The 11677-nt window shown below is 34.5% G+C and overlaps 1 protein-coding gene across 1 annotated transcript; it reads right to left on the bottom strand.

Moving 5' to 3' along the window:
• Positions 1 to 2462: 2462 nt before the first annotated feature.
• On the bottom strand, positions 2463 to 9248 carry LOC119634039 (protein phosphatase PHLPP-like protein). Its single transcript, XM_038027949.1, has 3 exons — positions 9039 to 9248; positions 5087 to 5240; positions 2463 to 5014 (listed from the first exon to the last, which is right to left on the bottom strand). Exons 1-3 carry the CDS (start codon positions 9246 to 9248, stop codon positions 2463 to 2465), a joined length of 2916 nt encoding a protein of 971 aa, XP_037883877.1.
• Between the last annotated feature and the right edge of the window lie 2429 nt (positions 9249 to 11677).

The raw sequence follows: 11677 nt of genomic DNA, 5'->3' as shown, positions 1-11677 counted from the left end.
ATATATATATATATATACGTTCCATATGCTCATAGACGTATACACATGTGCGCATATATGTACATGCATAACAAATTCCAACGCCGTCGCGCTTTTTCTAACATTATTTCCAACCACTCTTATTCTCCTAACATTTGCCTCTCTCGCGCTCTTTGATTCCTTCACTCTCTATGCCGTTGCGCTTATCATACTACCCCCTAAAAAATTCAACAGGAAGCTCTTTCTAGATATCTCTTAAACGTGAACCGCTTAAGCGCTTACTTAAGCTCCATTTTAAGTTTACATCGCGTACGTATGTACGCTTATTAGTACATACGTTTGTTTAATTTTTTTTATATTAAAACTTTTATCTGTACGCCTGTGTAAGTTTTTGAAAATCTGTGAAATGAAAGCATGCCTTTGCAAACGCATGCAAACACATACGCCTTTGTACATATAGTTAGATAAGTTTATTCGCCTGTTTACAGATTTCCCTTCTTATTGCTAAAAATCAATTATTAATGTTTTTATTTTTATTTATTATTTCTCATGCAAATACGTATAAGTACATGTTGCCTTTATACATACAATATACGTAACATTTTTTAAATTTGTATGTGATACATTTCTTTGAATGAATGAAAATTTTTTAACATTTGCAATTCCACTTATTTACAATACTTATTTACAAAATAAAGTCAAAAATATCCTAAGCACCATGCCCAGTAATGTATAACACAAAAGTTTCTACGATAATAAATTTTTCCTGAAATCAAATAACATTTACAGCAAAATATGTCAACGTATGTCGATTATTAGGTCAATCCATTAGTTGCTCCACTTCCTAATTACTCAAAAACAAATCAAAACAAAACATTTAGCTTTACATAGAGTAAAGCAAAATGTATAAGCGATTTACCCAAACATTTTTAATCGTCAAAAATGTTCCTTCTGCAGAAGCTTATAGAGAGCCCTATGAACGTCTATTTCGAAAAGTCATTCTTTGCACATTTTTTGAAATTTCTAAGCATTATAGCATTAATAACCACGTATTCATCATGCAACAGGATCACGCAAATATCTTTTAATTATTTATTTATCATCATTTCCCTAAACAGTCGAAGCGCGCGTTAGACCATTTTTGCGTTGACAAATTAATGTTTTTAACGCTTTCGTTTAAATTCGATTTTTATGCTCTACGCACAGGATAATTAATTAATTTTTATGCGGACGTATGTAACACTCAGAAGGAGTTAAGACCGATCCACCGACTAATTCAGAATCATTTTCTAAATCAGTCTAAGCCTGTCTGTCCGTCTGTGGGCTTCCTGTCAGTCCGCCTGATCTTTGTCCATGTAAATTTGTGTTGAAGCTATATGTCGTAAATCTTGAGATAGTTTGATAAAATTTAGATCGGTCCAATTTTTCGACGACTGCGTCTATAAGACACTATTTTGAAAGGTCTTCATTTGGAAAAAATTGCAATTTTCAAAATTTCTCGACAAATCTCACGCTGCAATAGTATTCGTACCTTCGAAACAAGTATGGAAAATTTGCTTCAGCTGGGGAAATTTTATGAACCCTCTCTCATATAGCCGTTCCTATGAAAACTGAGCGTTTAAATTATAATGCAAAGAAAACTTTCTTCTCTGAGCCTTTACATAGTAAAAACATATAATTTTTAATATTTCATGCCGAAAATTAGTTCATAATAGTAAATTGATATAGAAATCAACCCTAATGAATTTGGGGCACGTAGTTCCACTTTCTTGGACACCATCGCATATAAGGATTCCTCCAATATGCGAACTTTCATGAAAAGTACGGCTTTGCATGAAAATAATTTGTAATTTTTAGTGTGTCATTACCAAATCGACTGAATAACTGCATTAGACGATGTATTGTAGGGTATCGAATAGTCGGCTTTGCCCAACTACAATATTCATACTTGTTTTATTAATTTTTTTTTTTGTTTTTCATGGATTATAAACAAGTGAAAACATTATAGTCGGCCACGGCGCGCCGTCAATTGGCCTACACCGCGTCTCTTTATGCAGTTACTCATGCTTATGTAGGAAGTAGACGAAATCACGTCGATGCACTAAATTTCATTAAAATATCTTAAAGTGTACGATCTTTAGATTGAACAAAAACATACATGGATAGACAGCAGATGGACAGACGCAAAGACAGATATGCAAGTTTAGATCACTTTCTGAATCGATCGATTCAAAAATAAATGAGCCTAACTCCAATCCTTGCGGGTGATGTATACATTCATCCAAACCTAATAAATCCTTGCAATTCAACTGATGTGGGTTAGGAAATTCTCTTATTATATAGAGTATTACAAAGTCTTAAAGCACTAGCATCTAAGGCTGTCGGAATTATTGAAACTCTACAACACTTGGGATTTGAAATTCTCTTATATCTAAAATTAACCCAAAGGTTTATTTACATTATTTTTAGCACCTAAGTTACCGTTACAATTCGGTGGTAGCGACACCCCAATATTTACGTATACGATTCTCTTGCTCGTTAAAATCATCGTCGTCGTCTTCATCATGAACTGAACGTTCTCGGGTCAAATTGAAATCATATTCCAAATTATACGGCATCAGACGTTGTAAAGAGCCAAAGTACGCAGCATTAGGTCCACCACTAAATTTTGACAAGCCGCCGCCGCCGCCGCCACCTAAAGAATCACGACTTTTACCATCCGAAAATAAATTATATCCAGCACCAAAAGAACGTGAACTTCCGAAATGTTTTGACAGGAATGAGGGCTGATGATAATTATGAACATTATTAGTTTGGAAAGCATATGAACTTGTGCCATACGGTTTTTTCGCTTCTGTATGCAAAAGCTGAGGCGAACTAGTCGATATGAATTTTTGATTGTTAGATTTTAAGAGGCTGGATTTCAAGTCGAAACGTTCCGGAGTTTTATTAATTTTCCGATCTATTGCATTGCGATTTTTCGTGAAAGTTTTCGAGATGGTATTCAATTCCTTATCAAATAATAGCTGAGTATTTTGCTCTAACATATATTCCCAGCATTTGAATTGTTCTTCCGAGAGGGCTGAGTCAGTTTCATCTAACATTTCCATTTCTGTAGTTTCTTCTAAGACGCGAGCATGAGCCAAAATGTACTCGCCATCGTTTTCCAATTTCTGATTAACTACACTTAAAGGTGGATCGCTTTGACCACTTGGTGAAGAACGATCGCTGCGTGCACCGAAACCGACCAAAGGACGTATCGCACTGAAACGATGTCTGCATGTTAAACTACGATCGCAACAAGTCCTCTTACAAACATTAGGGAATCCAGAAGTGCTATTGCTGAGATTTAAAGGTTGAGGCTTTTTTCTAACAATTTGCTTTAACTCTTTGATCAGAAAATCGACATCGGTGCCTATATTCTTGAAACGTACTACAATAATGCTGAGATTGCCTTTGACACCAAAACTTTGCGCGATATCTTGCATTCTTTTTGCAGCCAATATGACATTTTCTTCTTTACGTATTTCCCGAGCTACTCGGTCAACATCCATAACTGACCATAAATTGGCATTTCCGATCACGAGATACTCATCATCGTTATTAAGGATACACTCAGTTACAGTCGGATCCGGTAAAGTTTTTGTGGAAGAAAGTATGCAACCTTCTTGGGCTTGATTAATGAGTTGAAAATTGGTTGTGCGACGTATCAAATAGGCTGAAATTTCACCTATGCTAGCTACACGAAGCATGTAGCGTTTGGTTTTATGTGACCTTACAAAATCCTTGCCTCGCGCATTCTCGCGGGCTATATGGCAAAGTATAGCATCTGCTATAGATTGATTGTTTAATTTCTTTTGCAGAGCCAGCAAAGTGTACTTCATATACTGGCCTATGTTATCCTTAATTGAACGTTCCTGTTGAAATAACTTCGGTATAATATGAGCCATTTTTGTGGCAGAGCCTGATGCCGGCACATCAATCGCAAACATGCCCAACAAGGCTTCGTCCGTACGAAATTTCATTTCCCTTAATTGCGCTACCAAGAGTTTCCGACATTTGCCAGGAGTTTCTGAGAAGCCTATTAACCAAGGGGGTTTCTGTGCAGAGTTATATTCTCTTTGCTCCGTTTGACCATTGATTGGTAAATTGGAGCGATTTTTCCCAGTTACATCTATCAAACTCCATTTTCGTTGATTGCGGCATATTTTCACTTGCTGTTCGTCTACTTGCAATTGGAAATTGCATGATAAATCCAAATATTTTAAATTTCTGGGCAGTACACTCAATAGATCCAAATGATTTAAATGATTGTGAGCCAAATCTAAGACTTTTAACATCGAAATTTGATTTAAAGAGGGAATAGATAACAATAGATTCGAATGTAACCTTAACACTTCCAAGTATTTAAGTTTACTTATTTCGTCAGGTAATTGTTGCAACAAATTACCCGATAACATTAATTCCTCCAAACTGCTGCAAGTGTCTAGGAAATCTGCAGGTATTGTAGAAATTTTATTATAAGCTACGTGGAGTACTTTCAAGCGTTTGGCGCGAAATAAAGTCGCAAATATTCGATCATCGAGACTGTTGTTCGAAATCCTCAGGTCTTCAAGCACCATAACTGCATTTTCATCATTCGTCGCCGTCTCAACTGATGATGGGGGAAGAACTTGCAATTTATTGCATGATATATTTAATTCCTTCAAGCATTTATACGTTATTGAGAACAAATTATCGGTTAACAATTGCAGTTCATTGCTCTGTAATTGCAATGATTGTAACGTGACGAATCGTCCCGATAATCTTTCAATTATCCGTAAACGATTATAAGACAAATTGAGAGATTTTAGGGCAGACGTTTTACTAGTCAAAATAAAATCAGTAATTTTTTGTAATTGATTATGACTGGCATTTAGATTTTCTAAACGTTCACATTCGTTCAGCCATTTCGGTAATTCTGTAAAATAATTATTCGAAATGTTCACTTGGCAGAGTTTCTGGGGCACGGGAGAAGCAGAAATTTGTTGAAGACCTAAAAATAAATTTGAAATTATTTATAAAGATCATAATTGTGCAAAAATGTTGTATACTTCGTTATGCTTACAATTGCTGTCGGCTTGTAAAGAAACTAAATTGTTGCCATTTATCATTAGTTCCGTTAATTTATTATGACTGCACTTTAAAGTCTCCAATTGCGCTAAAGAACTTAAATCCAATACTTCCATTTCATTTTCACTCACTTCCAATTGGGTCAAGTACTTAAAGAAAAATTGTAAAAGAAACGAGAGAAAAATAAATTAAAGCGTTCTAAGCTTGAAAATATGTACGTAAACTTTTATACCCAGGTTTTTTTCGATTTTACAAGCCACTACCAAATGCATGCTCATTTAAAGCGATCACATAAAATACTCCTGAGTATTGTGAATAACAGAAATCATTGTTTATCTGTTACCGTCGTATCAAGACTTTACCTAAGAAACTTATACTTTATGTTTCTTACTTTTATCAAGCTACGCTCAGAACTCAACTATCTCGGCTTGTTCTAAGCAAGCAACTATAGTTTTGTAGTCAGATATTTTTCCGCCTTGTTCTAAAAATCAAAAATTTCTCTTGAAAATATTAAAATTTATTCCAAAAAAAGCTAAGAACACTATAATGGAGCACGACCAACTATTAAATACCCTCCAACACTCTACAGTTAATCATATAACAACTTTTCAAAATAAGGCAAGTGGTCGTAAAAGTTGTCCGATTTGAACCAATTTTAATAACGTTCATCAAGGCATATCAAATTTTTCGAATTGTAGGTTGAACACAAAAAACAAAATGGACGGATAGACAGACAAACGTAAATCAATTCAAAATCAATCTATGTGCAATTACTCTCGGTATAATAAAAGATGGGACAAATCTTTCTGGGTATTGTATGCACCTTGCGCCGCAGTTAGTGTCGGGTATAAAAACCAACACAGTTGTATTCTTTATGGAGAGAGCTGTAAAACCAACATAAAAATTAAAAACTTTCACTAACACCTCTTCTTTATTACAAATCTTTGTTCTTCCTCTAAACTAAATTTCGAGCCTCGATGTTATTGAGAATCCGCAAGCCTTCTGTGAAAAATATTTTAAACACACGGTAACTGGCCCACCAAGCAGAAGGCAACACAGCCAGGAGGAAACTACAAATAATCCTTTATTCTTAATTATCAAGCGGTAAACACATTCCTGAAAAAGCCACACGACGTGATGAAAGTCTTCTCCGTACAAAATTCTTTCTAAGTATGACAACGAAAGACCGTATATTCTAATGGAATCATGTAAACTACAGGTGCTCTGTAGTCAAATAAATGGGTGCATTATTAAACTTAAGTCCAACCAATCATAGTAAATACTTGGCCTTCACTATATGCGCTTCGAAATCAAATTTTATGGCACATTTACAGAATCGGGTTTTTTCCCTATAAGGAAATATGGCCGCTAACGTCAACAGGATTCCAAAAATTAAAATCTCTTCGGCGTTCCTTATTTAAGTCCGAAGCAACATCGTTGCTGTTGGAGATCAAAAAGATCTCCTTCGTGAATAACTTTGCTCTCTCACAATAAACCAACACCCATAAGGATAAAGAAAAGAAAGTGAAGGTCAGAAGGAAATACATATTTCTTACTGGACTAAAGGCGAAAATGTGATTAGCAGATGTCCACATGTACGATTGCAATGAATTGGAAACTGAGCTAAATTCGAAGAAACACAATGAAAACGTATCCGAAACCCATCCTGATCCCAATCATTTCCGATCGGGTTACTAACTTGTACAGAAAAACTGTACTTTTAAGTTCATTTCTAATTTATTCTAATGCACATTAGAACGTCATGAATAAACTGTAATTAAGTGCAATGTGAAGTCACTACCGATGAGCAAATTATTGAGCAAATTCTGAAGAAGTGTAAAAACTTTCCCTTAAACTCTTCTGTTCACCTTTCTGATATATTATGTTATGATTTATTAACTCTGCGTTACTCTTCCCACTACCAAAGGATGGGGCCACATCTGTTTTGTCAAAACGTTTGCAACATCGAGAGGAAAACTTCAGCGACTCCACATAATACATATGTATATATATTTACTGTGGACATGTACCAAGTTCGGAAGCCACATAGAAATGTCCATCTGTTCGTCAATCAGTCTGTCAATCCCTCTGCTTATCTGTATAATATCGCAAGCAGGTCGATGCTGAAGGCGAGCCAAATCGGTCGAAAAATAAACCTATGGCGTACACACTCAATAGACACACGATAAAAAGGTCCACGTATACTGTACAAAAAATGGAACTTAAACATGTGTGTCCATTATTTACTGGCGTTTTAGTTGGCTCTAAGTCAGGGATGAGCAACTTTTTCCATTAACTGCCCCATCTTAATTTCCATATCACGGCGGGGATCACAGCAGAGTATAGCTATTATTAAGAATGCGGTATTCTGCATCAATCTTTCTCCTTTTTATGGCTTAATGAGTAGAAAAAAAAACACATTTCACATTTGATAACTTCTGAGCTGAGCCGGTAGCTGAGCAGGTAGTGAAACTAGAACTCATTTGCAGCATTGGTATTTGCGAGTAAATTGAATTATCTGAAGCTTTAGACGTAGCTGCCCGGATACGATGACATGATAGGCCAGATCCGATCAACGGGCTAGCGGTTGCCCATGCCTACTCTAAATGCTGGTTCGATAGCTATTCTACATTATAAACCTGCTTGTAAGAGAATTAATTCATTTGCTTTGTTTAATCTGTATATATATATGATCCTCCTAAATGTCTGTCCCGGTTGCCACATAAATACCTGTGAACGTGATTGTGGACGAATTATGGCCACTTTTTAATTATTGTTTTCAGCTGCAAGTATCTCATGCCTCAACTCCTCTATGATATGCGAAATTCTTGTGTAATTGCTGACTATCGTAATATGTCAAAAAGGGAATTGTTACCAATTGTGAACGCAAGCTCTCAGCTTGATTTACTTGATACGTTGACTTATGCAATACATGATAAGGACAAGGCAAGTTTTAAGATCAATGCTATCCTTCTAAGAGACGAAAGAGCAAGTTTCGTGTACACTTTTTGGAGTTTCATTGACTACTTGTATGCGTTACAAACGTTTGACAAACTTGATAAAAGCAGTGCTCGTGCATAAGTGCATATAAAAACAAATGCGAGATAGCTATATAAAAGTAGAGTCCGAGGCGAATGTAATCTCTCTTACGCTTTGTCATTACATTGAGTTTGTCTCATGCGAGAGCACAAAAATGAATGCATCAATATGGAATGTATCGAGAAAGCACAAAATTATCTGCATATATATTTTTGAAAGATTTTAAAAAGAAACCTTCATATACTTAACTTTCCCCTACTCTTTCAACCATCAAATTGGCAAGAATTGAATCAACAAAATTAACGCTTAACGCATATATAAACAATTAATAATCACAAAGCTTAATAATTAAAAAAAAAAATTATTGTCCTGACCGGTCGTCAAGTAAGACAGTCTCCCTAAATAAAATAAAATACTTTGTCTTTATTATATTAAAATTTATTTGTTTTGACACAACCTAACACAAACTTTTATTTACATTGAAGATATCCCTGGCTTAAGAAACTGCTACTGCTACTACCTACCTACTATTGCTGTGCATAAATTTTTAAAATTATTATGAAACGTGAAATGTGAAGAAGAAGAAAAAAAAATATGAAAATCTTTTGTTTACCATGTTGTTGTTATATGAGTTAGTTGGAATTGGAGAATAACAAAACCTTCTTACGTTCTTATTAGATAGCATGTGTATACTCCAATTATAAATAACAGCTTTTTTCTTTTTTTTTTTTTTTTTTTTTTTTTTGCATTTTTGCAGTGAGTAACAAACATTTACGCTTGCGCGCAATACAATTACATAATTACATATAGCGAGGAGAAACTGTTGATACGATTTGTAGAACGGAAGATTAGTATTGACACAAATAGCGGTTTCATACTAATAGTGTTACATACATTTTGTTACTTACAGTATAATTTCCAATTAATATACTGCCGCTTAATTGATTTCCTTTTAAACTAAATTGTTTTAAAGGTTCGGAATTATTAACCTCCACAGTTGTTGCTGCAACTAATTCACGTTCATTTTCTGGCTCATTCTTCTCATTCGATTTCATTTCTAATTTCGTTTTGTAGAAACTTTGTGAGGATTTCTTTAAAAGTTTCGTGGCCTTAAACATAATCGAGAGTTTTACTGCTTTTTTCCTTTTCCTTTTTGTTTTTTTTTTTTTTTTTTTTTTTTTTTTTTGTGTTATAACTCGAACAATGCTCGGTTTGATTTTGCCTATGATCTTCACTATTGAAGTATGTTTTGCATAAAATTATTATCTCGTAATTGTTACGCTTGAATAATCCTTCAGATGAAGTGAATTATTTATTATTGTAGAAGTGAATTGGAAAACGTTTAAAGTAATTTGAATACGTTTTTCAAATTATGATTTTGTAATTTTTATTTGAAAAATGTTTTATTTGGATTTTTATATAAATACATTTTGGATTTTCATATATTATTTTTACATTTTTTTTTTTTTTTTTTTGTTTTTCTATAGCTATGAATACGTCTTTAACTGAACGCAGACAAATTTGAACTAAAAATAACTTCAAAAGTTAACATGTTACGCCTCAAAGATTTTTTCGCTTATAGTAAAAGAAGTCACCATTACCGTCTTTAGATCGTCGTCATTATTATCGTCATCATTATCATGATTATCGTCATTATTTTCATTATTATCATTACCTGCACTTGCTGTTTTCTTGCCACACTCACGTACTTGCTTTAAATACTTGAAATACACATGTTAAAATGTGTGCATTACTGTTTTGCTGTCAGCTCTTCACGGTACTATCAAACTTCATTGTATTGTGCTGTTGAGAGTTCAGCAAGTTGAGTAAGTTTGGCTTCTGTTTTTTTTTTTTTTTTGCTTTTGTTTTCTTCTTTATTATTATTTTTTTTTTTTTTTTTTTACAATAAAGTTTGAAGGGATTAGAGTCAAAATTAATAATAACTGTTGTTTATCAATGAATTTTGAAATCAAATTGCTTAGTTAATATGTAACAAGAAATCCCTATTTGCTTTTCGATGAATCTACGATGCTTGCTGCCGTGAAGCAGAATTCTTGATTTACTTTTGATCCACTGATAAGATCACAGGCACGCAATCGATGTATTGCATCTTGAATTTTCGGATGACTTTGGAAAATATGCCAGCCGTAGGCGAGATGGATCCGAAACATATATGACAATTTGGATTCTCTTGACTTTGTTTCATTCGATTGACTTTAAGGAGTAATACACCAAGTTTTACATATCGTTATGCTTTCTGGCTCAACGTTTCCAATATTTAGCAATAGGGTGGCACATACATGTGGCAATATGTTCTTGCGCATCTGACGACGAATGTCAATCAAGAAGTAGAACTTAGAACTTTTACATCACTTGTGATATCGGGTATGTTAAATTTGTACGATATACTCAGCGCCCAGATAGACTTGAGATAAGCATAACTTTTTTTATACAGATCGATCTAAGTTCATGTATCTGGCTGTTTTCTTGTGATCAACTTACAGGTCACGGTTTATAAAATATTGTGATGAACATTATTGAAAATGGTTCGGATCGAACTACTTGTTCCACCACTTCCCATATAACGCTTTATTTTGAAAAATCGTTATATGCATAGTTATATTAAGTGAAGTGATGTAGGGTATTTAGTGCTAAGCCGCGGCCGACTATAACGTTTTTACTTGTTCCGCAATTCATTTTCTAATGATAAGAATATTATATCATAGACAAACCATTTAATATCTAAGAAGAATATTCAACAGCTCAAGTTTTGATGTAAAAATTATGTAATTGTAAATAACTTGACCGGAAAGGTTTCTGACATACATGTGCATAACATTTATTAAGTAAACTCTCATAAGATAATTAAAATTGAACTCTTTACACTGACATAATCTTACGAGTCAGAAAACTTAAACAATAATTTTGCAAACATGTTAATGACATGCGTTAGATAATTAAGTGTTTGCATGAGTTGTGATCATTTTTTCACTTGAAAAACTTTGAGAAAAATTGGCGCAGTGCACAGTGTTTATTATTAAACAAAATATTTTCACTTTCTACAACTTTTTCTCATCTTCCTGACAACATGGCGATATCGTGTCGAAAGAACGACATCGGTTTGACAGAAATCCAATCATCGCACTTCGTCAGCATTTCGATACCGCATGCCAATCAAGCAATGCATGCTGCATCGATTTACACAAGTGGTAATCAGAAGGCGCTGTGTCTGGTGAGAAAGCTCAATGCCGCAGAACTTCCCATTCGAGCTCAATAGTACAGCCGTGACAGCTCTTACAACGTATGGCCGAGCCTTATCATGCAAGAGCATCAGTTTGCGTCTCTTAATAACGCTTGCTGATCTTTTTTACAATAATCCCTCGTTCAATTTGTTCAATTGATATCGGTAGACATCTGTTATTTTATTCGCAACGCGTTCTCGTTGCCGCCAATAGATGTCACTGATCAAAATATACGCAACCACCTAATAATTATGCTTGCTTTGAATATGCGTACGAAACACGTGCAATTTGTTCATGTTCGATGA

This window comes from Glossina fuscipes, unplaced genomic scaffold (assembly GCF_014805625.2).
Source record: "Glossina fuscipes isolate IAEA_lab_2018 unplaced genomic scaffold, Yale_Gfus_2 2, whole genome shotgun sequence".
Classification (NCBI taxonomy): Eukaryota; Metazoa; Arthropoda; class Insecta; order Diptera; family Glossinidae; genus Glossina; species Glossina fuscipes.
This window is presented reverse-complemented; position numbering and strand designations above follow the sequence as displayed.

Bases quoted from the DNA above. Each gene is read 5' to 3' on its own strand.
- LOC119634039 (XM_038027949.1), bottom strand. From the start codon at position 9,248: ATGTTTAAGGCCACGAAACTTTTAAAGAAATCCTCACAAAGTTTCTAC. The intron at 5,241-9,038 runs GTAAGTAACAAA...TTTTTCTTTAAG, and splicing joins TATTAATTGGAAATTATACT to TACTTGACCCAATTGGAAGT. The intron at 5,015-5,086 runs GTAAGCATAACG...ATTTATTTTTAG, and splicing joins TTTACAAGCCGACAGCAATT to GTCTTCAACAAATTTCTGCT.